General features: G+C 32.2%; 3 protein-coding genes across 11 annotated transcripts in view; 1 reads left to right on the top strand and 2 right to left on the bottom strand.

The window, feature by feature from the left end:
* The first annotated feature begins 3,365 nt into the window (after positions 1–3,365).
* Positions 3,366–5,497, top strand: LOC131670654 (acyl-CoA Delta(11) desaturase-like). The gene is made up of 5 exons (XM_058946420.1): positions 3,366–3,566; positions 3,719–4,012; positions 4,088–4,218; positions 4,295–4,683; positions 4,783–5,497. The coding sequence occupies exons 2-5, from the start codon at positions 3,736–3,738 to the stop codon at positions 5,117–5,119; spliced, it is 1,134 nt and encodes a 377-aa protein (XP_058802403.1). The 5' UTR covers positions 3,366–3,566; positions 3,719–3,735; the 3' UTR covers positions 5,120–5,497.
* An 807-nt stretch (positions 5,498–6,304) lies between these two features.
* LOC131670655 (pancreatic triacylglycerol lipase-like) lies at positions 6,305–9,772 on the bottom strand. The gene is made up of 7 exons (XM_058946421.1): positions 9,712–9,772; positions 9,215–9,295; positions 8,228–8,490; positions 7,539–8,013; positions 6,771–7,137; positions 6,482–6,697; positions 6,305–6,403 (listed from the first exon to the last, which is right to left on the bottom strand). Exons 1-7 carry the CDS (start codon positions 9,770–9,772, stop codon positions 6,322–6,324), a joined length of 1,545 nt encoding a protein of 514 aa, XP_058802404.1. The 3' UTR covers positions 6,305–6,321.
* A 3,451-nt stretch (positions 9,773–13,223) lies between these two features.
* LOC131670685 (rho GTPase-activating protein 100F-like) overlaps positions 13,224–27,414 on the bottom strand; it is a 51,860-nt gene continuing 37,669 nt past the window's right edge. For 6 of the 9 annotated variants that reach the window (XM_058946489.1, XM_058946488.1, XM_058946492.1 and 3 more), the window contains 2 exons: positions 26,453–26,910; positions 13,224–22,920 (listed from right to left, as the gene is read on the bottom strand). In XM_058946489.1, the coding sequence (XP_058802472.1) occupies positions 22,363–22,920; positions 26,453–26,910 (1,016 nt within the window). In that variant the 3' untranslated portion in view covers positions 13,224–22,362. Of the gene's footprint in view, positions 22,921–26,452; positions 26,915–27,414 lie in introns of all 9 variants that reach the window. The other 3 variants (XM_058946490.1, XM_058946495.1, XM_058946496.1) reach the window with 3 other exon arrangements.

Here is a 27,414-nt window from a genome sequence, read left to right as displayed (position 1 = left end):
GTCAGTTGTGCGTGACCGATACAATAAAGAGGACTTTACACTGAAGGAAGTCCAGTCATCAGCTCGACCTCGACCAAGAACGGCTACTTTTTCGTCTTATCTGTCTAATTGATATACAATCTGGTTAACCAAAATAAATAAAGGAAGTTACAGTCACGTGTGGAGAAGTGATTATGATTATAAATATATTCCGATTATTGATTTAATTATGTAACAAACTTTTCACTGCAAAGAAATTAAGCAACCTTTCCAATCTTTCATATAACAGCCTTTTTTTCGAGAAATTTCGACAAGTTCAAGAAAAAAAAGATCTAATACAAGGAAAAAATCACATTAATTAAATTATCAATATCACATGTTATCAACAATTTAATAATTTTTATGGAATAACAAAAATTAAGTAAATAAGCAAATTATTTACTACTTAAATATTAGAGATGATAGACAATTTAAATATCAAGGAACCATTCTAAGAAACTTTATTACTTTCGTTTTTAAAATAGTATACTGAATTAGAAAAAGGAATAAAAACGTCTATCTGGAAGAAATAATCTTTGGAGTTCATCTGAAAATTTAATAAGTGTATTATTTTTATTATACTAAGTTAGATGTTATGTATAGTACCATAAATTTAACTAAATTAAAATTATCCTAAAAGAATGAATTTAAACTACAGTTTACGAATTTACATACGTTATTATATTAAATAGCATAAATATTTGTTTCACTACGTATAAAATAATGTATTTAAACTATAGGGAATTTTTCTATATCAAAATTGAACTGTGATATTAAGATCTAAAATGCAAAGAACTTAAATTATTTATTTAAATCCAAATTATTTCATAATTTTAAATGAATTTACTAGAGTGAAACGATTCTATAATATTACTCTATTTTTATGAAAAATAGAAAAAACTTAAATAAAATATTTCCTTAAATAAAATATCATTTTACTCTAAGAAAATTTTTAATAAAAAGTGTTCTAACACTTTACTCAACGTTTATCAAATATAGGCAAAATTCGATTGAAAATATACTATAATTTTACTCTACTAATTTGTATGAAAATTTAATTAGAAATGTTCTATTATTTTACTGAATAAAGAACTTGGATCTACAATGCAATTTTAATTTCTTACCACGAAACCTACTAAATTTTAGGCTTTACAGGTGTACCTAACTGATTTTCTTCATTTTTTGATGTGTTGTAGTAAATCGAAAAATATTTTATCCGTGCTTTTTTGTTCGCGCTAATTCAGCGATTTGAGGGGTGAAAACCAATTATAAAGTTCACCCCCAAAACTTATAAAACCAAGGGAATGCAACCATTATTGGTGAAAATAATACACAACTACTTGTTTTTAAATAACAAATAATGTTTACTTTGTTTCATCGAGAAATTAGAAATAATTTCCGAAAAATGTAGAGAAAACTGTTTTTGGAGGTGAACTTTAGAGGTAGTTTTCACCTCTTAAATCGCCGCATTAGCACAAACGAAAAGGCACGGATCAAATATTTTTTGATTTACTGTCAAAAAATGAAGAAAATCGGTGAGATACACCTGGGGTAGTTTCCTTGTTAGTCGAATCTCTAATCGATAGAGTGAAGATTTCTCAAGATTTCTTAAGAAGAGGTGTTTGCTGAGTACAGGTCATTTAATCAAAAATAATCTCAGGAATTGAGCTGAATTTATAATCTTTCGGTGCCTTGTCGAGCTGCAAAAAGGTTCATCAGTGGTAGATAATGGATAGCAAAATTACAACTGAATTCTTCTCACGTTATTTTCGATGTGATCGTGAACTTGTAACTTAATTTTTACTGTTTCTTTTCCATACATTTACAAACTTTTATTTTTATCTTAAAAAATACTAGTAAAAATTCTACGATTTTTTATGTAGAGCAAATAAATATAAACACTCGATTAAATTATTTAAAAACACTTCAATGTTTAATCCATTACATAATAAAAATTCTGTTAAATTGTTTTAATTTTTACATATCAATTATTTATATTAATAAATCGTGCGAATTCTAAATAACATCATATTCAAAGCTTATATAAATTTAACTGTAAATTAATAAATTATAGTATTTTTAACGTTTTTATATTTTATATATTTCGATATAAATCTATAAACAATTATTTTTTTGTTTTAAAATCTATTTTTTGATTATCAACGTATAACAATCTTTAGTATACATCTATATTATTTGTTTAAATAATTGTTGCATTTTTATAATAGCTATTTAATGTGTAACGTTATCGTGGATTTTTTATTCAATTTTTTTGTTATGACGTGATAATTCGATATCTTAGCTATCCATACTATATTACACCACGACTATTTGTTTGTAATAAATTACTTTATATTTAATATTCGTTATTAAAATAAGAGTATATAAATGTCAGTTCATTAGATACGATGATGAATTCTTATCCTGCGTTGAAATATTAAGTATATATAAGAATTGGAATATTCTAAAAACAAGAAAAATAATTAAATAAAGTATTTTCATAGTAGATATATCTAATGGTGGTTGTGGCATCACGTTCTGTATACGGTAATAGATTTGATCGCCAACAACAACGTATATAGATATACTCGTTTGTTATCATCTGATCTTTAATTACTCTAATCAAAGGTTTAATAATTTTTAAAAAATTTTTTACATTTGATTTGCAATATTAACTGAATATTCAAACTTATCAATTTTATCCTGAGAGTATTCTATGACAAATTGATAATATCTCATTGAATAAATACCAGTATGTTAAATTGTGAAAGTAATTTTATTTTCAATAATACTTTCGCCAATTTGGGTTTAATCCATTACGTAATGCTTTGCTTAACTAGGAAATTTTTGATTTTTATTTTTTGAACTGAGAACCCACTAAACTAATGTGCACTTTATACATGAACGAAATTCAAAATAAAAATATTGGTTTTCTCAATATATTCACGTTATTAATATAACGAAGTGATCGGATACAAAGAATTATGGATTTGTTTGAATAGATTATCCGATAAAATACCGATATTAACATACACATTTCGTTTGACATAGATAATTACGAAAGGTCAGCAAAATATACGTTCCAAATCAATCTGAGTGCATGTATGGAACATAGATTTTCAACGTATCAAATAACTTACAACTTAAACCATGGGTAAATAAATTATTCACTTATTGACTGATTGCGGAGCCTCTGATATGTTGACGCGGTGCGGCGATAGCTATCACGGATAACCGAAAATCGCACGCACACATCATTTGTGAGCATTGAGATGGTAGGGGGGTAACGGCGTCAACGTCGAAACGCTGCCTCTCTTGTGTTTACTGACAAGGGGGGGCCTGTATTTAAGCCGTGCTCGCGCGATTTCGGCACAGTGATTTATTCATACTTTTAACGTGATAGCATCGTCGAGAGTGGATCTCTAGTGATTTTGGAAAAATACTTCGAAAATTAGTTGTTTTTTGAACGTTCGTGTCTATTAATATTGTGAGAAAATAATTTCTTATTATTGTGATTGAGGAAAATTTGTATTTGTCGACAAGTTAAGGTGAGTTTTGCCACTTTTAGTAAATTACTTATTCTTAATTTAGAAAAAATTGGACAATTTGAGATTTAAAAAGTCAAGTAAATTGGAATGAACGAAATGGATTAATTAAACGCGAAAAAACTGACTTATTTTCGATATTTCGTTTCTTACAGCCAGTAATAAAAGAAAAATGGCTCCAAATATTGTTAACGGTACCCTTATGCCCGTTATAATAAACGAGGCCAGCCAATCTCCAATTGTGTCTATTCCACCAATCAAGCAATCAAATCCAAAAGTTATCAAGAGTCAACCAATTGAAGAGAAAGAAGAAAAAAAACCGTCATTTATTTTTCGAAAAGACATCAAATGGGCAAACGTTGTTATGATTACAATTTTGCACATTTTAGGAATTTATGGCTTCGTAGTTTACTTCCCATATGTTCAAAATCTGAGATTATTCCTATGGAGTAAGTTTTCATTTTCAATATTTTTTTTAATAGTGATTTTCGCTACTAACTAAATATTAATTGTAATGAGTTTAGCATTCATGTTAGGAATGATGGCTGCATTCGGCGTAACAGGTGGTGTTCATCGCTATTGGACACACAAAGCTTACAAAGCCAAGACACCATTAAAAATCATCCTGGCAATTTGTTATTTGACCGCCGGACAGGTAAATATTTCAAAATTAGCATAGCTCAATAAAAGTTGAAATGCTCAGGGTTTCAATTTTTTCCTGTGGTATACAGAATTCAATTGTTCAATGGGTGAAAGATCATAGAGTACATCACAAGTATTCCGAGACTGACGCGGACCCGCATAACAGCAACCGCGGTTTTTTTTTCGCTCACGTTGGTTGGTTGATGCTTAAAAAACATCCAGACGTGATTAGAAAGGGACGTCAACTCGATGTGAGTGATATCTATAATGAGCCTGTCGCCGCTTTTTTCGAGCGTCATTTCATGCTGTATAAAGTGCTCGTCTGCTTCGTCATACCCATTCTCGTGCCTGTCTTTTGCTGGAACGAAGATTGGGTTATTACCATACTGTTCCAACTGAGCAGATACATGTACGTGCTCAATGCCACCTGGTGTGTCAACAGCTTCGCTCACTTTTTCGGCAACAAACCTTATGACAGGTACATTACTTCTTCAAACAGAACTCGCAGTTATCATATTTTTCATTTTGAAAGTTAAACATTTGCTTTACGATCGTTTGGTTTCAATTTCTTTTGCAGGCACATCTCACCCGTCGAGAGTAACTTTGTGGCTTACGTGTCCCTGGGTGAAGGCTGGCATAATTATCATCATGTCTTCCCGTCGGACTATCGTGCAGCTGAAATCGGCGGTGGACGTTTTAATCTCACCACCAAATTGATCGACTTTTTCGCTCGTATCGGTTGGGCTTACGATCTTAAAGAACCATCGGATTCGCTTGTCAAAATGACCATTGCTAATCGTGGCGATGGTAGCCACGAACATGCCGCTGAAATTGCTCGCAAAGCAACTATCGAGCCAACAAATTTCGACAACACGAAAAATGGTTTTAGCGACACTCATACTAAAACGTCGTAAATTAGTTAATTTTTTATTCGATTGTAGATAGAGTTTTTTTTTTCGTTTTCCGATCTCATTATGCACATCTTGCGAGTTTTATGATTTCGTCTATAACATTCTCAAATATGTAAGGTGCGTTACGTACTATTTTCGTTATTGGTTCTTATTAAATGCGGATGCGTGATCGAGGGAATCAGACTTTTTCTTCTATATTGATTTGGTTGTATAATGTGTTTTAGTTGAATTGATGTATATTGTTATTATAGTTGTTAGCTTGATTGACTGATAGATTATTTAAGTTATTTGAATGTGCATCTGCGAATGAAATAAAATTATGTACATATTTTACGGCTTGTTATGAATTTAAAAATATAAGATCAAGTTTTTTAACATAAACATTTGTGCATTTCTTTTTAAACATTGATATTTATTAATTTTTTAGCTTGTTGGTCTGAAAAGAAATAAACAAAATTTTATATAATTTTCCGATTCATCAAATTACGTCACGAAAAAACCGATTTCTTCAGACTCTCTATTGGGTTTCCTTGCATGATTTTATAATACTACTTCCAAAAAGTTGAGAAATCTAGCAATGCCAAGATTGACTATGTTATATAACATGTTGATTGTACCATAACTAACTTGTGCTAGTTTGCTTTTGTTGTCGTTGTCCTTTTCTACATGTCTATTTCGCAATTTCATTTGTAATTATTTCATTTAATCATTTACGATGACCATAGTAACGCTTCCATAAATTAATATGGCTAAAAGTTCTTACAAAATCCTACTTTTATAAAAGAAAGTATAAACAAAGATTTTTCAGCTCCACGCCATTAAGACTTCTATATCTCATTTAGAAACTCATTAGTATGACAGATGTGATGATGTTGAAAAAAAATTTAGCGCGATTAGCACGATCTTTGTTTTTTCTAAAAATGGAGAGACTGATGGTTTCACGTAAGCTGCGGGCGACCTACATTGTTGCAAGAGGCCACAAGTAAATTGTGAGCCGCAAATTATCTCGCTGAGAATACAGTTACGACACATTTAAAAATCGGTATTCGAGAGAACGGTGAATAAATTTAGAGAAATTCAGCGGAAAAAATTTTGTTTATCAAATTCGATAAATAGAGTTAAATAATTTAACTACATAAATATGTTAGGTAAAACAATTCTACAAAATTGTTTATCTTAACAAGTTTTCTCGGTGTAAATAATTATCACAACGAACAGATCTCCTCTTTCAACATTAAAACTTGTTCTTCAGCGCCTAAGCCTAAGTTTTTAGCACAAAGTTCCCACCTGAAAGGAGGAAAGAAGTATTGCGTAAGAAACTGTGTATTTTATTTACAGATACTATTTTGTACAGGTGTATAATACCTGTGGCCTCTTCTGTCTTCAAGAGATAATTTTTCAACGAATAAGACCTTGGAGTATTCCGCCTCGGGCACATCTTCGGCTTCAAATATAACTCTGACTAAGACGTTACTGGCATTTGCAGCGAAAGTTCCGAAGTTTGTGGCTTCAATGTCGTAGAATGTAGGTTGTAAACTGTTTCGGTTACTTAAACTTGATAAAGGTGGTAACGCTCCTTGACTACGAATTGAAAAAATTCACTTGCCATAACCAAATCCAATGACCTAAAAATTATTTTTTTCGCAAAACTCACTCGCAAATAACTCTGAAGGTTGTATTCGATCCTCCACTTTCCATTGTTACCCATAGTATGCCCTTTGGCCTGAATTCATCATTAGCAACTTTTACAGCAGCCCGCAGTGGATATCCACAATATGGTGGTTCGGCTCTAGTTGTTAAATAAAATTGACCGTAAGGTCCTTTATTTGCTGCATAACCCATCTCTGGCGCAGCAACAATATCCTCAGGTGGGAAACATGAGCCAGCGACGTAACTACCAAAACGTCGTTTACATGACCAGCTTGAGAATTGACACGTGCCAAATTGACTTCGAAGGCTCTCCACGAACAGGAACCACGAGCGCACATGACTGCAGGCTATATGAATGTCAAGGCTGTCCTCTAAAATAAAATTGAACGATTGCAGGCTTCTTGGATCTTTTCCTTTGGGGAACATCTCTTTTTTCGTAAATTTACTATATTTATTTGCTCGGTGATGAGAAGTTATGTAAATAATCAAGCAGGTTCTAAAACGTGCGCTTTTAACTGATTAAGTTTTTATAATATAGAATTAAATTGAACAGCCACATGGCCGTTAATAGCTCCAGCTGATGGATTGTGAAAACGTTGATTAGAATGTTTTTTTACTGAGTAACATTGTATAAACTTGAAAAAAGACAGTAATTTCAAATTTTTTCCGCCAATCTCATAAAAACTCATATCATTAATCTTGATTTATAAAAATAACCATTTCATGACAATGCTAATTCAAATCAGACTTATTAACTAAAATTGACACCCACCGTTGAGATGTGACACCACAACCGAATTTTTTATATCGTTACAACCAGGCTGTTGTCTCCCACCATTCGGAAAAAAATCTATATGACCAATCGGTTTTAATAGACCAAAGCCATCGGCAAAATCTGCTGAGCCATCGGTATGTATTACATCAACAAGTCTCGCGTCTGATGAATCTAACTTTCTTGCTTTTTCTCGGAACAGATGAACACGGAAAAAAGGCGACGCTGGATCTAATCCAGTAATACGTCCTATGAGAAGTCCATGTCTTTTCAAAACTTCAGATGCGCAACCAGCTACGTGAGCACCCAAGCTGAATCCTATTAAATGCATATTCGATGGGAGAATACCCATGTGAACTGCATCGAGTAGAATAAGACCTAATTGTCTTCCAACGAGTTCGACGTTAGATACGGCAAGACCATAAGTTGATCCTGCTCCTTTAGCCCAGTCAACTATCACTACATTAACGTCTTCCTAGAATTTAACGGAAAACAGCTTAACTTTCAGCAGCGAATGAATAAACAGAGCATAATTCATCTATCTCTTCAGCGATTTGACCTTATTGTGATATACTCACTCTTTTATACTCACCCTATTGTGGTATATCTTGTGATATACTCACTTACCATTACTCTGCGAAAGGCAAAGAGACGAGAACGTTTTTATCTTGACGAAGAAATAATCTTACCAAGTCCAGAAAAGCATGAACTCCTTCGAGAGCTTCGTTGTTGTTACCACTACCCTTGAAACCGTGGATGATGACTTTGAGTTTACGACTTGCGTTGAACTTTGAATGGTTCATCGAGTAAAGTTTATCACCGTAGGCGAGTACTTCGGGTTCATCACGATTTTCACGAGTGTACAAGTGAAACTGAGTCTTAATTACATTTGGCGATTGTGGTGGACGTTTTAGTGCCAAAGGTTGACGATCAGAGAAACATCCAAGAAGTTCTAAAGACGAATCAAAATAATGGTTAGCTTAATTGATCATTATTATTGTATAATAAGAAAAAGTTTCCAAAATAGACAAATATTGTTATTTCCAAAACGAAAAGTCTCTTCGGAGGTACTCTTGAAAAAAATATTTTCTTCTTTAAGCTAAATTTTTAATATTATACAAGAATTTTTCCTCAAAATGTTGAAAAATATTACCCTCGAAAGAAGAATGCATTTTGAATAAACGATTAAAAACACTTAATTAAAACACACGTACAAATAATAATTTGTACGTGTGTTTGAACATTCAGCGTTTTTTTCCCTTACCATACAGTTTTATTGAAATGGCATATAATTTATCTTGGGGTTCTACGACGCCAAAAATTGAAAAATTAATTATTTTCTATTGACATAGTAAAATTCGAAGTTGAACATATCCCTGGATCATTATAACTGGGAATAAAAAATGATCAAGGTCAATTTATTCGATTGTAAAAATTCAAAATTTTGTTTTTATTGAATATACTATTAGGCGAAAACTATTGAATGCATTAAAATGAAAAATGTTTGGCTTACTTTTATCTTTACTAAGCAATATAAATCAAGGATTATAAGTTATATTCCACAAGTCCTTAAAATATTGTCATTACGTTTGTCGTTACCTTTTAATTATTTGCAATAAGCAGTTATATCTCATGACTTGTTAAATCGTTATCTATTAATTAATATTAAACCTTACCATAACACACTCTCTGGCCGACTTCTCGATTGCCTAATCGGCGGTGCATCAGCATTCGATTCCCTTTCTCCGGCATTTTAACTAGAAATCATTTGGAAAAAAAACAGTCGTTACTGCCTTGTCAAATTGTTAGATAACTTTTATATTACTATTTTTACTATAGCTTTCGTAATATCAATGAAAAATGTATTACTGCAATCTTTTTTAACAACCACGTAGTTTAGCTATTAATTTTTGCAATATTGGCAGAAATAAATTCTAGCTATATATCATAAATTGTGTTTACATAATAAATAAGATTTTATAAAAAATACACTCGTTCTAACAGAACTGTTATAGGTCAATCGAGAAAAACTTTATCGCTATCTATTAACAATTCCTACTAATATTTATAAGGAAAAAGTAATAGTGCACTAATTGAAAATTTAGAAACTACGTTATCCAAAATTATTTTTGTCAAAAAGAATATTTACATCACGAATGTATGATGATATTACCATTGTGACGGATACTGACGACGGTCAGAAGTATCGAAAGCAAAACTAACATTCGTTTCATGTTTTCTCTTGACCTTGAACTGGGAGATTTTGGTTTGGACTCCGTGACGACTGGCTTTCTTTATTTTCTTCGTGTTGTGTCGATAAAGGGTTAAGGATCTTTTTTACTACTTACGCTGACAAAGTTGTTATCTGTCTGTACTGAAAAAGATTAATTTGTTATGGAATCCATAAGATTTTGCTCTACTTATTGAAAAATAAATTATTTCTTACGTCAAGCTTGAAGTTAATGAATTTTTGAATAATTAGTTACAAAATGTAAGTGACTATGTTACAATTGAAAATAGCACTACATCTGTTTACTAGAATCAACAATCTGAACCGAGACACTAAAGTTGAAACTGTGACCACGAGCGAAACATAATTGTTCGAGTTCTAATGACACTAGCATAATAAATAATAGACAATGACGACTTTGGTAGCGAACGAAGTTATGGGAACCGAATGATATTCAATGATTTTGCTCTCTTGTGAAATATTTAGAAAACTGGTTTGCGCGTTAATATGATTAATAGGTTGAGTGAAAGTATGACTCCCAATGAAGGAGTCTTAATTCGAAGCAGTTTCGCCTGAATAAGTCGAAAAATTGTACTCCGCTGTCTGGAATTCATTAGCAATTAGAGCATGGGCAACATATAGTTTACTTTCACATGTTTGAATGTTTCTATTTTAAATAGTATTAGCTTCAGTTACTCAATCTAATTCGAAATCGACAGAATTAAGTTTTAAAAATAGGATAAATCATGCTATATTTTTTCGGAAAATAAACACTGTAAAATAAAAAATTTTGTTTCAAAAATTTACGAAATTGACTTTTTAAATTATTTGCTCAAAGTATTTAAAATCAAGCTGCCAACAGGTTCAGATAATTAACAGTCTTTAACCCAGAAAAAACTCGCATAATCAAAAAAAAAAAAATTCGCAAGCTAATTTTCTTTAAGTTGAATATTCGAACAACAACGTAGCCGAGATAAATGTACTTACTAACGCTGCAAGCTCCAAACTCGAGACTCGCGCAGCATCTCATTAACTCTGTTGCAGTCGCAGCCGGCGTAGAACCCTACCTTAACGACATAAACGCGTTGCAACTTTCGCCTGACCGCAATATTCGGTGTTGTGTAATGCGCGAGCGCGCGACAATCGCATGCAATTTGGAGAGTCCGCAGTAGCAGCTTTCACCGATGCTGTACGCATAGAAGAAGAACGTCTCTTCAGGATGTTGCTCAATGATAATTGTTGGGTTTCCAATTCCTAATCATTTTTATTATTCCTTCTTTCCCTTGCTAAAGAGTTTTCTACGAGAGACATTTAGTCATAAAACCTTGAAAAGATCCGTGTGCTGATTCTCTTAATTTATTCTTCATATACTGACTTTCGCTTAAATAAGCGGCACGCAATAAGATTATTTACATTTTTAGGTGCACGAAATAAGAATAACACTATACTTGTAAATCGTACTTTATCAAATATTCATTGCATAAAATGTAATAGAGAAAATCAAGTTCTATACTTGTCACATGAACCGAAAATGGTCTTCGAATTAAAATATCAGCACATTCGTCTATTAAATATAGCTAAAAAAAGCTAACAATTGCTCATGATATTAGCACCCTGTCAATAAAGGAGCCAGCTCTCCACGTGCCAAAATTTGCACACCGTATCTCAATTAGCAACTCATGATAGTGGGTATTCACATTGAAAAAAAACACTCGAATATCGATTGAAAACGGTGTAATCGCGCCGGTTAATTAGCATGAGAGAGATCGAAATTGGGAAACTCCATGCGCGCGTAACTCGTCGCGATGACTGAGGTCGTACCGTGTGCAGCTGCGTGTGCAAAACAAAACTGGCCGAGCGGCTTTCGAACAGCGATTTTTAGACGTCGTCGATTAGCTGCTCGCAGGTAGTGAAATTAATCGAAGCTCCACTTTCGTTAAGGAGTCTGATCGAGCTCGAGTTAAGTAATCGAGGAAACATGAGGATCTCAAGTTTTTGTTTTGTGATTCTCCCTTCTTTTGGCTCATTTGGATGTTTGATTTTGAGAGATGGAAGCTTGCGTTCACTTTAGCGATTTTTTTATATGGTATTGATATACCACAAATAATACTGTATCTTTTGACAAGGAAAAATGTTTCGTAATTGCAAAATCGATTATGATTGTTCACCCATCGCATTACTCATACAAATCGCAAAATATAATGTATCTTAAAACTTTAAAATATTAATTTACACTCTTTCTGAATTATTGCTAATATATTACCGCTGGCTGAGTGTTCACTAATATCATCGTGGAAAGCGTTCATTCAAATACGTCCTTACAAGTCTAATTTAATAATAAATACATCCTGAGTGTTACTCGTGATTCAGGAAAAACCATTTGATCGACTTGTTGAAATATTAAAAAATAAAGACAACGTAAAAATATTCTTAAAGCTGTATCTGCACCGAAACAAAGTGTAAAACCGAAGTACTTATTGAAAATAAAAATTCTTATTGACACGTTTTGTGAAAGATGTATTTTTGTAAATAAAGCTCGTGCGAGATTTACACTTGTAAGATTTTTACGTAAGTCGATCAAATTTGAAAAACCTTGATAATTGTTCAAAATCCTAAAGCAAGAAAAGCAGCTAACATAATTTTGTATATATCGTACAAATTATTATCGCATATCATGTAAAAAAATTATTTTGACGCGCAAATAAATTACATTGTACGAATTGAAACACAATCAACCTATTCATTTATATATAATTAATTAATTTTCCGAGTCTTCAGTCCGAGAACCTTGAAACGAGCGTCATCATTCTCTCATTGATGTTCTACCATAAAAAAGGTAAAATTATCTTTGCTGAGTAGCAAGTTTTTCTATAACTCTTATAAATTACGTTTTTTTTTCAATATTTGAATGGGGAAGTGATACTCATATAAAAATTTTAGATTGACTGTACTGATATTCAAAAGTTTCAAATTTAAAATGTGAAAAAAATTTCATTAATAATACATTCTAATGATTACAACACCTAAAATTTTTTGATAAAATTAAACTATCCGCTTATTATAATAGATTCTGATATAATGATACATTAAAATATAGCAATTTCACGTTGAAATAGAGCATATCGAGCTTATAAAAGATCCGCCTTTTTTATTGAGTAATTATAACTAAACTTTGAAATATATATTAATTCTTACGTGAGCAGATTCCTATGATTTCAGTCAGGATTCAATTCAGATGTACATAAAATTGGTTTCTTTATAGATTCCAAATATATGTAACGTTTACACAAAATGAGTATTTTTTTAAATTCGTAAAAGTTTGACTAATTAGAACTAAAAAAAATCTAATCATATAAAACTGTAAAACGTATAAAAGAGGGAGCGTATTCGTAATTCAAATGAAAATTATCTTATAAATTTTATTTAGAGTAAATTGAAAAACTGATCCACGCGTATACACTTTTTTTCTCATTCTTTCACATGAAAAATTTGAGGATGGGATAACTTTAGGAACAATAAATAGATCAGTAAAAATAATTGTTATGACGTCATCACCGCCGTGCTTATAACATATTTATTTTTTTTACTTTTTCGTCTTTAGTCATATACTGTTTCCTTATCGTAGACATATATTTATATTATATGGCAGCATAGTATCATGACATTGTATAATATATCATAGGTTTGAGGTGACTGACAGAACGATTTGATAATTTATAATCTTTCTCATTCTCACTTCTTTAATCTTTTTTACTTCACACAACTCATGCACTACGAGATGAGAGATTTTTTCCCATAACAACACTTCTTAAGATAGATCATCTTGCTTATTCCTTTTTTTTTCGTAAGTTTTAATCGTCTACGATATTCTCACTTACTTGGGTCGTAGCTCGCAACAATAAATATATAACGTCGCTCGCATTATACAGTCAATAAATTTAATATTATATTCAAGCGTTCGCTTTTTTTTTATTGTAGTATCAACGTTACGATCATATAATGCAAAACTCAAGTTTTCTCGACGACCGACCGTCAATATTACCACTTTTGTTTTTCGTTTACATATAAGTCCACGTCTTTCTTTTGCACTCTCTGTTCCTAAGTTTTCTTTTAAAATATTCGATATATTCTATTAATATATACTCTAATAACGACAATGCAACGTTATTAATTTATTCCATTACGCATTTTTATATTTTGCAACTTAGAAAAATAGTACTGTCACTGCAACGGTTTCACGCCGTGACCATGTCTCGCGCCTCACGCGGATTTTCCTATCTTTTTATCTCGCTATTTTTCCTATTCTTACACTTAAATTGTCGACAGCGTACACTTTTAGAAGCGCTTAAAATTCTCCGCGTGCCGTTATTTTTTCCTCTCGTTTCTATCTGTAAATTTGACTCTTCGAATTGACCAAAGTTTACATCGCAAACCCGTAGATTTATATCCAACCTCCTCTCTGAATAATTAAAAATAGAAATTACCTTTTTACAATATTTGTCCTAAAAAAATTTCTTTGAACGCGAAACAGAACAATAAATTATTTTGATTGAAACTTTGAGTTTTGATCAAATATAACAAAATCAATGCAATTAGGGATAATTATTTATTTACAATTAAAACGAAAAAATCAAATTGATAGCAAACCTTTGTCAATTTGATAGTTGTGAATATATTAAATCAGAATTAAAAAACTAAAATACATACAAAATTGATCATCAAACCAGTCACTCGCACTGAAATTGCTCTTTTCAATTTTAAAAGATATACTTATAATTTAATAAGTAGCAAGATAATAATTTTACCAATTAGCAACTAACCATTTTGAGCAAAGCTCGTCAAATCATATCTGTTAAATCAATCAATTCTATATTAAATAAATAGATCTCCAAAACAATTATTCAACAACATCACTAAGTATTTACAAAAGAATTATTTAACTAGTTATTTATGAGGTACCATAGTGAGAAATTAACATGCATACTTTTAACGTTTTCAACTAACGTTATAAAACAACTTAAAGTCGCCGTTATAAGTCATTTCGACGACCGTTAAGAAAGATTCTTTATCAGGCGATGATTCAGTTATTGCGAAATTATCGCAAAAAAAATTCACCGACTCTTGCGCTCTGCACGAGACTTGGTAACGGTGTTTATTCATTTTTTTTATTATTTCACTAATAAAATTTATGCAAAACAATCAACGAAACAACAAGTGTACAAGTGACTAGCTTGCCCGTGTCTCTCATCATCATCGCGTCTTTTCGAATATGTTTTCAACTAGTTTTATAGTTAATTAAGATGAAGCATTTTTTCTTTTATCAACTGTAGCAATAATTATTCTCTTTACTTTTTATTTACTTTGTGTACCTGTTGCACTACTTCGCGTTTATTTGTTTATTCTGTTGTCTTTTCGAGTTTTGCAATTGACACTTTCTTACTACACCAATTAATTTTCATAAGCTATTATACATTCAAAAATCACGAAAGATGTGTTTACTTGTGCTATAACGCGTACGATGTGCCAATATTCTACAATAATTTGAAAACAAAGCTTTATTTCAATTCAACTATTTATCATAGCTTATAAATGTTATTCCATTCATAATTGTTCATTCACACGAAGATTCTTAATGTCTATAATAGTAATTTTACCGGTCGGTCATCTGTATACTGTCAAGTTTCTATTTATGCAAACTCATTGATCGTCGCATCAATACACATTCACACATGGTTTAGCTTACAATTGAAATAGTACATGGTGATAATGATCAGTTCGCTAGCGTAATATAATCACGAAAATTTTTTTGTTTTCATCGAAATGCCGCGTGTACAACGGAAATACTTGCCTTTACATTTTTTGTTTCTTTTATAATCGTAATATACATTGAATAATATAACATATCTGTAATATGTATACGTGTATGTATATGTGTGTGTATATATATATATATACGTGTGTTTTTTATATGTATGTATACCTGATGGGATGTCTTGCTTCGCACGTATAAAGACTAGAGGATTATATATGTGGCGGATTGTTTTTCGTCTATGTACTTGCCTGCCGGTACACAATGTTATTTATGACGCGCTCATGATAATTACAATTTTCCTTTCTTCTTTATTTTTTATAAATATCACGATCGTCAATTTTTCTGTTATAACGCTTCTGTCATCGATCGCTTCCTCACACACTTATATTCACATTGTTCATGCACATTCATTCGCATTTATTTATATGCACGTATAATATGCATGCTATAGAATATCAATTCTCAGAGCGACTTAATTACTTTTTCGTACATTGATAATATTTTTACTTCGTATGTTTAAGTCGCGTTACACTTGCCCATGCTTTGATAGCTATGTTTTTATTTGCTTTTACATGTGCATCGCTCCATTTTACACGATGAATAGAGAAGACTTCAAGAGAAGCCCAAATTTTTCTCCCTATTACAAGCGCAATGAGAATAGGATTGAAAATAAAAATAATTCTAAGTTTCTTGCAATCGTTTTCTGTCAATCACGATGTTTCCTTTCAATATTATCGTTTTAATTGTGTTTAATCTTCATCATTGACATTACTTTTATGCTTTCTTTTCTTTTCGTATTTAAATTCATCCACAAAAACTACGAAGGTACGTATATATATGCACGCTTGACATTAAATTCCTTCTTTTTTTGCTCGTTTACTAATTCTTTTGTGGTTCATTACATTATAACTATTTTAAATATTATTTCTCGCGCATTCTTAAATCGATATAGCATTCGTTTTTTATGTGTGTTCAGTATTCTTTTTTATCGCTCTAATGATTATGGGTTTGACGATGAATTGTGCGATTGTGATATTAATGTTCAAGGTATTCGTTAAATATATAACTTTTATCACTCTTAGAGGATAAAAGGGCTTTCATTCGTACATAATGGATATGTATTCAACAAATCGAAAATGCGCCTACATTTTATATATAAGCCTTATATTTTCTTACCTTATGTTCTTTTTAAATATTTTTTTTATTTCTTATCTTTGAACAGAGATTTATAAATTGATAGATTGTATCGGATTCTGCAGAAAAATTCAAAGTAGAACTTTCAACTAGAAAAATTGATAAATTGCCTCTATACATTGCTATAACGTTGAAAGCGATTAATAACATCCAATAAATTCAGCATTCTTATTGATTCAGTGTCGATATGCGTACATTAGTTATACCATTTTTTTATCCACGAAGACTTGCTTGCCTTTACTATCTTGCAGTTTTGTATTTAATTATAATGACGATGATGATGATGATTATGATGACGATGATGATGACGATGATGATGATGATGGATCCATTACACGCTTTTCTCGCAATGATAATGTACTTTTATATTATCATTGCGAGAAAAGCTTAGTTAATTAGTAAGCTTGCAAAATGTGAATAATTTTGTATTTTCTATGATAAAAAACGCTTTTCTATGATATGTATACTATGTCTGAGATTACGGTCTCTTGTGTACATTTTAAGTTTTATCATACACATCGACTATTTTCTTTTCATGAAAAAAAATTATTCTCGAAACTAATACATTTTCTTAAAAGCTTATTTTTTTAAATCTGCATCAATTAGACTTTATGAAAAATTAGAAAATATTCGCTGAGTGATCAATAATGTACGAATGACTGAATAAATGTCTGATGTCTTGTATGATGTAGATCATGGACTTCTGTTACCCTTTATTACATAAAAGTGTTCAATCAGTAATATAATACGATTTTATTTACTTTTTATTAAATGTACATCAGAGGCATCGACTAATGAGAAGGGATATGTTCTTTTAAAGTGCAATATTCTGGTTTTTTCAACGAGAAGGAGACATTTCAACATTTTATATTTTCGAAGTTTTGTTGGCTTTATGTTTAACATAAAGCCAACAAATGTTTAATGTATTAATGGTGAAAGACCATGAATTTCTGATTATGTACACTTCACAAGCGCTCAGATGAAATTTGAATGTAAGCATTTCAAAAATTTGTTTATCAAGCTTATACAGTTGTCTTACCAAATTAAAAAAATAGTTTCAGCTCAATTGAGCCTTTTTTGTATCATGTTCCTTTATTTTTGTATTTTATCGGTATATTTTAGAAACTGCGTGTTGCACGTGAAAAGCTGATTGCTTCAAGGCCAGAATAATCAATAAACGAGATGGAAAAGCTAAGATGTGTATTATTTTAAAAATCTTATATTGTTGTAAGTATATCGAGGATTATTTAAATCAGTGCTTGATTGAGCAGATTTACTTTTCTCCCAATATTCAGTTCGATTTACGCTTATTTCAATAAACTCCTTTCGTTAATTGGACCCGGAGAATAATTGTTAAATTCATATAGAAATTTGATGTTTCTTTAGATGACAAATTTCGTGGTATTTTATCGACAGAACAGAACTTTCGATAAAGAAAGGAATAATGTAAACAGTGAAAGTTCGACAAGTAGATTCTTAAATGATATTATATCGAGAACATTTTTCGTCTATTATTACTTTCTACATATCATGCTTCATGGACTAGCCATTGATAATAATTAGAGCCATTTTATTTATTTATGAGCAAATGACAAACATCCATATTTTCTTTTATCTAAACGCAAACAAACTGTTTCAATCCGATGAAACTAATTACTAACTTTAATTGTTAATTTTAGAAAAATCTGTATATAAATGTCTTGTTTGTTTAGAAATTCATTATGAATGAATGGGTGAAATTGTGGTCCTTGCGTTCACACAGGTTATTTGTGGCAAACAACTTAATGCATCTATAAGGAAGACAAAAAATCGAACTTTTTATCAGTAATATAAATTAATATAAATATAGATAGAATAAAAGAAAATTACTTCAGAGTTATCAAGAATGTGAAATACAATGCTTATAAAACACTCGGTGTCGTGTATCATTTCCATCACTCCAAGTGCTAACATTTATAATACAAACAAACTCTTAAAAATCCGTTATAATTTTAAACGTAGTAATTTTTTTGAGCAGCTTCATTAAAAATGAGTCGGTTTTGAATTCTGTAAAAGAGCAATCATTATACCATTGCAATTTTGCCTTCTAGTTTCGGTATATTCAGTTTTATGTTTTGTTCTTGTTGTAATTGTCACTGACAAATTCAAAAGTGAATTATATGTTTGTAAGCATTGAATCAATAATGATCTAAATTTACAAACATGTAAATTATTATATAATTTTTTATTAATATTATTAACAAGAACATATTCGTTAACTCTATTTTTAACACCAATTCGAGATCTTTTTGGTCACTAGTTTTATTATTACGGAATTCACCATGCATGATCATTTAATAATTTTATACAGTGCACGTTTCCCTAGAAACTTAAAGATTTAACATTTACTCGTCACAAATTCGGAAATTCTTGGCGAAAAGTACAATCTTTGCTTTGATATATTCCAGTACGACGGGAGGATTCAACTGTACAAAAACTCGTCAAAGTGTAATATCGAAAAATGTGCGCTAGAAGACTTATTTGTTTTCATATAGGATTGAATGATACAAATATACAATTATATATTATCAGAAAATTACAAGAAAAAAAAACTGATAATAGGCGCGTATGTTTAAATACACATTTGGCGCGAAAAATCCAATGTACAGATACATAAACAATGAAAATCACTTGAAAGTCACGCAGCATAACGACTACTTTATTTTTGTTTGTTTTGTTAGGTCGATAAACTATTCACTGACATCGATAGCGACTAAACATTCAATCGTGGCGCAATTCGGGATATGAGCCACAAACCTATGACAAATTACATATCTGCGAACTTTTCTCTTTTTTTCTTTGTTGTGACTAGTATGTATTGTCCGAAGTGTATTGTTTATGTTTATCTTTCGCGGGACTTGTGTATTTAATGTTATCGTATGAGAGAAGTCTTCTTTTGTTAACTATAACTTTTCTTTGTTTATGCATTCGGTGAAAATACATAATTAATCGGTTATAAGTATACATATGTGGTAACAATCGACGTTACAAAATGCGGCAGTGGACTTATATTATAATATTATTCGTTTTCTTCTTTTTTTTTATTGAAAATGCAATTCGCTATTATCCCCGTTCTAAAATGACCTTTATCGCGCGTTTACTCGAAATTATGGGCACTGATTAGTATGCGATAAATGAGGTTACACATATATATTTATTTATATATTTTTTCAGCACCTTCCGTAATCAGTACTTGGCATTGGAATGCTTACAAGAATTGTTTATGTGATTGTTTTTAAAAATGATTTATTCCTTGCTTCACTAAATTAAGGATCTAATTTATAGTATTTCGAAATTTTTATCATATTTTTACAAAATCAATGTTTATAAAAAGTATAGATTGTGTTATTATGTTTCTTTTCATTTTACAGTGTCGAGTGCGCTTGATTTATATTCACACAACCGAAATTCAAATGCGCAAATTCTTTTAATCTTGCTCCAATCTCTAGATAGCGACTTTTTCGTCCGAGTAAAATATAATATAAAATTTCCACGAAATACTATCATCAGCTCCTGCGTTTATATTATTACGTTTCAAAACCATCATTATCGAAAAGAAGTGAAATGAGGATTTTTTTTTTTGCGAGTGCCCACTTATTCGACGCTCATTCGAGTCATTCAACGCCGGACGATAGTTTTATTACAAGATGAATGGGAAATTTATAATGTATAGTATTAGCGGAACGATGATGCTTTGTTTATCATACATTTGTGTGCATTTGAAAAAAATACGCGAGACGCAAGTTTATATGATCATCAAAGGAGTCGCTTTGCGTTCATTACTTAGTTTGGTCAATGAGCAACGGCAATTAATATCGTTATATTTTTACTTTCGCGCTATTTTTGATAATCTTTATTCTGGATTGAATCGATTTAAATATATCTAAATAAACCAGTTAATCAAAATTTCCAACTACTGATATTTCAAAATTTTTTAATTTTATAAAATTTAACTGATTCAACCCTGTCTTATCCAATTTAAAAAATTTTAAGCAAATATTAAGAAAATCTGAAATTTGAGCAAAAATTCATGAGTTTTCCACGCTGCATTTCGTCTTTTTTTTTATACACGAGCTATTTTATATTTATACACAAATGCTATGCGCAAATGAAAGATCACGAAAAAGACTAAATTTGTTATATAAGTGTCAAAAATCATACAGTATTTATTTACGGTAGCTTTAAAATATATTTGACAAATCTTTGTTGAGATTCACTTCGTTCGAAAACGATCTACGTTTTGTAACAATTTTTCTTAATTTTAATTTTTTTTACGTTTTTATTTAGGTTTTTTTCTCTGAACGATGACAATCCATAAGCATTTGGTCAGAAAGTGCGTAATTTAGTAATACTAACTATTGATGACGGATCTAGAAGGGATAATCCTTTTCACGTTTTAATTCTCAAGGCAATGGAAACTAAAAATTCATCTTATTAAGGTTTTTTTGGTTTTCTTCCGTTCATCATCAATCTATTGTCAATATGCGCATGTAAATAACGCTTTTATGCCGTTGCTGAATATAATTTCGGGTCGTCTTTTCCTTTTATCCGTGTCAATACATGCACATATGACAGTTTTATATATACGTGACTTCGATCGATTAATTATTCGTCTGTATATTTTAGCTTTCCAAGATAAGAACAGAACAATTAATTCTCTGATTCGCAAGTCAGATTCTTCAAAATTATTTATACTTTATATTTCATTTTTAACTTTTTCTAGTCATTCATTATAATTCATCGTTCACATTGTTTTATTTTTTACGTATGCCTTATACTCGCAACTGAATTCATGGCTAATACACTACAAGGTAATAGTCTTTATCAAAAGCACATGTATATCGTGGCTAGTCTACGCAATATATACATACAGATTATGTATATATTTATAATATATCGTATATAAATCGAGCATTATGCGTAATTCAACGTATTAATTATCATTATTATTAATGTTTTTTCGTTTTTAGTTTTGAATTCAATCTTTGGTGATCGAGATTACAACTGCGCACAGTCAACATATATGTGTGTGTATGTGTGTGTGTGTGTGTGTGTGTGTGTGTTCGTCACCTGTACAGGTGCGTTAGCCGTATGAGAGGGAGATTAAAAACCCAGCAATATAGAAGGTATATAATCCCGTATAAAAACTCGCTTTTTTCCGTATCTGTACGTGTATCATTATCGCGTCTCTCTAATTAGCAATCAGACTTTTTTTGAATCAAAAAGTCAAAAAATCCAAACATATACTACTTTTAGATTGAAATGTGTATTCCAGCGACAAGTTTTCGTTTCCTTCGACTTCGTGTATCTATCGTGGTCCAGCACAGATTTACCTTTTTGTGTACGTTACATCCGCATCGCTAACAAAAGTCTCATCGTAAGTATACACATTGCTTATCTAAAGTGTACACGCACTCTTACTGTAAACGATAGGCATTAATGTAATGGTGCTCGCATCGAAAATTTTCGTCGCACGCGGTTTTTTTTTAGTACGCATGGTGATTGATAAAGTGATTGACCAGGCGCCGCGGTGGCGGCGGGGCCGCGTCTCATTGTTTCTTCAAACTCTGTACGTGATCGTCGTCGCTAGCTTCAGCATCAGCTTCAACGCCACGTTCAGCTTCTTCGGGTTTGCCATCTTCAGTGCCGACGCTACTTGCTGGTGTCACAACTTCATTGGTACCGTTACTAAAGAAGTTGATGGCACTGTGTACGAGGCTGCCACTAGTATGATGAATATTACTACCACTATTGCCATTACCATTGCCATTGCCATTGCTCATCATAAGAAATGGATTGGTGGAGTGTAGACGTGGTTTCATGTTCATACTCATGCTGTTAATGCCAGCAGAATTTAATGGCGACAGTGGATTATTCGAAGTCATTGCATTGTACATGCTGCTGCTGCTGCTTGTCGTCGGGGCCATGGAAGCACTGCCACTTATAGATATGCTCGACGTGGTAGACGGCAATGGCCCGCGTTGATGCTGTAACGGCTGGCTCATTTTAACCGATTCCTGGTAGCTGCTCGAATCGTCGCTGCTAGGTGAACCTGGAGATGAGACTATCACCTGCTGCTGCTGTGGCGGCGACGGCTGCTGCAGCTGCTACAGCAAACATTCACAAAGGGTTTTTGGGTAAGTTAATGAATTACATGTTATGTAATATAATTTTTTGCACTCTGGATCCAGTAAGCTAACTTTATAATGTCATTTGGTACTTTCGAATGAGGTACAAACCTCACATGATGCAGTTGAAACTCGTTGATAAACGATAAGATATTTGAGTAAATCGTAATGAAAAAATACAAAAAATTTATGTACCCATAAAACCTTCTACTATCAGTGCAAGAAAAAATAATAACAGATTTTAATCAATCGATAGAAAAAGTAATTGTTCAATCGTCCTTACAGTTTTTAACAATTTCCATGAAAGCTTATACGTTTCTAAGATTATATGTAATAAAGGATGTGCGTATAGGCTGTAAGGGAAAAACAAACAAGACTTTCAATTTTTGGTTTCGTGCGTCAGACGTTTGTACAACATCATGCAATGACGTTTTAGTGAACGTCAGAGAGAGAAAAAATTTAGAACAGTGATGGACATACATTGTTTCATCTACGTGCGCAATGAATTACAATGAGATATAAAATGAGTGCGTTAGAGGTAGACAAAGAAAAAAAATAAAAGAGCATTATATAAATGAATGAAGGAATGGGTTGGTGCGAATACACACACACGTATAGACAAAAAGAGAGAGAGAGAAAGAGACAGAGAGAGAAAGAGAGGAGGAGATGGAAAGAGAAAGAAAGAGAGCGAGAAAGAAAGAGACAAATAGAGAAAGAGAGAAAGAGAGGGAGAGAGAGAAATAAAGAGAGAGAGAGAGAGAGAGAGAGAGAGAAATAGAGTGAGAGAGACAGAGAGAGGAGTGTAAAATAGAGAAAAAAAGAGCAGAAAAAGAGAGAAGAAATAAAAGACAACGACAGCGAGGGAAAAAAAGCGGATAGAAAAAAATATAGAAAAAGTAATAGAGAAAGGGAGAGAAAAAGAGAGGGAGAGAGAAAGAAATAGAGTGAGAGAGGGAAGGTGATAGGGAAAGAGTAAGAGAGGGAGGATGGGAGAAAGAAAAAGAGAGAGACAGAGTGACAGAGAAAGAGAGAATATAAGAGAGAGAAAGAAAGAAAAGGAGAGAAAAAGAAAGAGCAAAAAGAAGAAAGAGGAAATAAAAGAGTAAGAGGCAGAAAGACAGAGACAGATAGACAGACAGAGAGAGGGAGAGAAAAAGAGATAAAGAGAAAAAGTGCAACTGAGAGAAAGAAGAGCGGGAGAAAAAATGAGAAAGAGAGGGAATGAGAAAAATAGAGAGAGAGAGAGAAAGAGAGGGAGAGAGAGAGAAATAGAGAGGAGAGTGTAAAAAAAAGAGCAAAAAAAAGAAAGAAATAAAAAAGAACGACAGCGAAAAAAAGCGGATAGAGAAAAACATATAAAAAGTAATAGAGAAAGGGAGAGAGAAAGAAATAGAGTGAGAGAGAGGGAGACCGAGAGAGAGAGAGAGAGAGAGAGAGAGAAATCGAGAAATAGAAAGAGAATAGGGATGGGAGATAGAAAAAGAGAGAGAGATCAAGAAAAAGAGATCAAATGAAAGAGAGAAATAGAGGGAGAGAGAGAAATAGAGGGAGAGAGAGAAATAGAGAGAGAGAGAGACAGAGACAGAGACAGACAGACTGACAGACAGAATGACAGAGAAAGAGAGCATATGAGAGAGAGAGAGAGAGAGAGAGAGAGACGTTAACTATAATTGTACCTTTGCAAGAAGCGATGTCTCTATGTTGTCAGCGATTTGGTAGAGCCGGCAATTTACGTTTGGTCTGATTATGTGCCCAAACAAAAGATTAAAAATAACGTGAATCTTTAATGCTATTACTATGTCAAACTTAATGTGGAGTGACAAAGGGGATTAGAAGTTGACTGTTAGAACGCTGACGTTTCATTAAAGCGGTTTTATCATGAATCAAAATCTATGTCATTAACTGAAATTTCTAGGATTTCAAATTTATATATATCTGTGCAAAGTTTCAAATTGATGGGATCTGATTATTTGATTTTTGAAATATCATTTATCTAAGTTTACAATGTTATTTCATTTGTTGTGCCAACTTGGGTTTAGGTACCTACGTATACCTCTGCAATTAGTAGTAGGTTATTAAGACCTCTGAGTTATTGATGGTAAGAAAAGAAATAAACAAAGTTTTCTCTTATATATGGCAAGTATAGGGCGAAGCGTTAGAAAAAAAGGTTTTTATGTCGTAAAATTGTTAATAACCATTCCAGTCTTTTGAAAAATTAGACGATGCTAAATATAGCTATTTTATGATTATAAATTTTTCACTGGAAAAAATCAGTCATGTAGTTCGAGTACAGTAGCTACTAGAATATTGTAATTTGAAGATTTTACTATAGCATACGTCATTAATCGCTATTTTTGAATTTTTGTATTTCTGTTGCTATAATATTGAATCAGTCATTATGATGAATTGCAGCTGTAACAAGCATCATTTCAATATTCAACCTCTTATTATTATATTTTTAATTCATTTTTTTCGTAGTTATGCTTATATTATACAGTGTAATACAACCACTTTAACATTTATAAATATGACTATTACTTCAGAGGATTTCGATTAATATTTACAAATATTACATTAGAAATTTTAGCCATTTTTCTTGCTGATTAATTATATTTTCCTAATAGATTTTTGAAACCTTATAATATGCATTAAAGAAATTTGCTTCTTCGCTTTATCTCACATATACAATTTCACAGAGATTAATTAATCTATCGATGAGGAGTCAAGATTTATGAATGACATGTATTATGAGGACATGATTTTGTGAGAGGAACAATGGGGCAGAACAGAAAAAATAAATTGTAGAGAAGAAAAGTTTGCTGAAAATGATGATAACAGTGAGAATCTGTGACGAGTGATATCTTTTAATAATAATTTGATTATTTAATAAACTTCGTGTTGCAGTAGTGTATTTTAGAATTTTCTGCTCCATGATTTTCATTTTTCATGCATTGATAAGTTCATTTGTTTAGATTGCGATTGCTTACTAAATTATATATTTCAATACCATCAGTCTTGATTTAATCAGAGTAAATTGGCTAAAAGTATAATTTTTATAGTCTACAAAAAATTGATTAAAATTTTATAAAATTTGTATGCTACTGTCATGCTGCTGATAATTTGATAAGCTTACAGAGCTACATCGTAAGCACGCGCAAGCTTAAAAAAGTAAGCAATCGAGTTTGAAATTGAAAAATGATATTCTTGAACCTTCGGAAGTACGCACTCGGATGATTTTCTACTTACTTCGGTATCCAATTCACGTGGTCAGGTAGAGCGGATAATTTTGAATTTGTGCGAGAAAATTTGAAACAAGTGCGAACAGTTATAAAGAAAGCTAAGGGGCGATATGTCATGAAACACATAGAGAAGTGATAAAGTGATTCGAAGGTCCAAGAAATAAGACTAACGATAAAAGAAGACAAAAGTAGTGAAAAAGGTAAACAAGAACTACGTATCTATGAAATCACAGATGAACAATGATACAGACGGATTGAGGAAAATTTTATACCTGTCGCGGCTTGATAGGCGGTGGCGGAGGTGGCCGCACCGAATGGGTTGTTATAGGCGGCGTTGGTTGTCCTTGGGGCGTAGTAGTAGTAGTTATCGGGTTTTGACGATGAAGTAAGGGTTGCTGCTGCCAGGGCAGCCCTGTTCGAGGCAAGGTTGCCGACTGCTGCGACTGCTGCTGCTGCTGCTGCTGGTGGGATTGCTGGATTGGCTGCAGCAACTTGAGCTGCTGATGTGATTGCTGCTGCTGCTGACTCTGCGGCGACTGCTGCTGCTGCGACATTGATTGGCGTGCCGATTGCTGCGATTGCAGCGTCTGCGGCTGTTGATCCCGCTGTTGTTGCTGTTGAGCTGAAGAAACAGCTGCCGAGACTTGATGCGGTTGCGTGCTGCTCGCGTTCCCGGTGCTGCTGAGCGTAACTCGTGGAAGTGTTGAAGCGGTTGAAGAAATCTTCCGAACTGTCTGTGAAATGAGCTACTGATTACTCGGCCCTTACCAGGGTATCGGGATCTTTGGATTGGGCTTTTTGACTTATGGAAAATCGTCCTGTACTTCAACTTTACTCTTTCATCGATTTGAAATTCATCGTAAAAGCTCTCAAACAACGAAGTGCACAATAAGTTTGTTGCAAAATCAAGTAAGATGGTGGGTAGGTGTGGAATTTTTTCAATGTACTCGTTCTTGCGACAAACTCTCAAAATTTTCCATAAGAGCCAATAACGGCATTCTTTGATTTTTCCTTTTGAAAATCTCATTGGTTGGTGCACCTTTTCAAAGATTCTTTTTCTGTGTATAATGATAAATTTTCATGAAATTGTGCATGTGAGAAGAAGATAATAAAATAATAATAAAATGATCTTCCAATGTGGAAAAATTGTGAATCAACAAACTCATGATAAGTAAAAAAATTTGCAACGTGTGTTTAAGAATTGTGAAGAATGAAAAAAGTTATATTGCACTCA

The sequence above is a fragment of the Phymastichus coffea genome, unplaced genomic scaffold (genome assembly GCF_024137745.1).
Source record: "Phymastichus coffea isolate CEN01 unplaced genomic scaffold, Cenicafe_Pcof_1.1 PCOF00113, whole genome shotgun sequence".
Taxonomy (NCBI): Eukaryota; Metazoa; Arthropoda; class Insecta; order Hymenoptera; family Eulophidae; genus Phymastichus; species Phymastichus coffea.
Note: the sequence above shows the minus strand (reverse complement) of the source record. Positions and strands in the feature narration are given on the sequence as shown.

Coding starts and splice junctions, on each gene's coding strand:
- LOC131670654 (XM_058946420.1), top strand. CDS start 3,736: ATGGCTCCAAATATTGTTAACGGTACCCTTATGCCCGTTATAATAAAC. Junction 4,013..4,087: donor TCTGAGATTATTCCTATGGA/GTAAGTTTTCAT, acceptor TAATGAGTTTAG/CATTCATGTTAGGAATGATG. Junction 4,684..4,782: donor GGCAACAAACCTTATGACAG/GTACATTACTTC, acceptor TTTCTTTTGCAG/GCACATCTCACCCGTCGAGA.
- LOC131670655 (XM_058946421.1), bottom strand. CDS start 9,772: ATGAAACGAATGTTAGTTTTGCTTTCGATACTTCTGACCGTCGTCAGT. Junction 8,491..9,214: donor CGGCCAGAGAGTGTGTTATG/GTAAGGTTTAAT, acceptor ATTCGTCTTTAG/AACTTCTTGGATGTTTCTCT. Junction 6,698..6,770: donor ACCTTCAGAGTTATTTGCGA/GTGAGTTTTGCG, acceptor TTCAATTCGTAG/TCAAGGAGCGTTACCACCTT.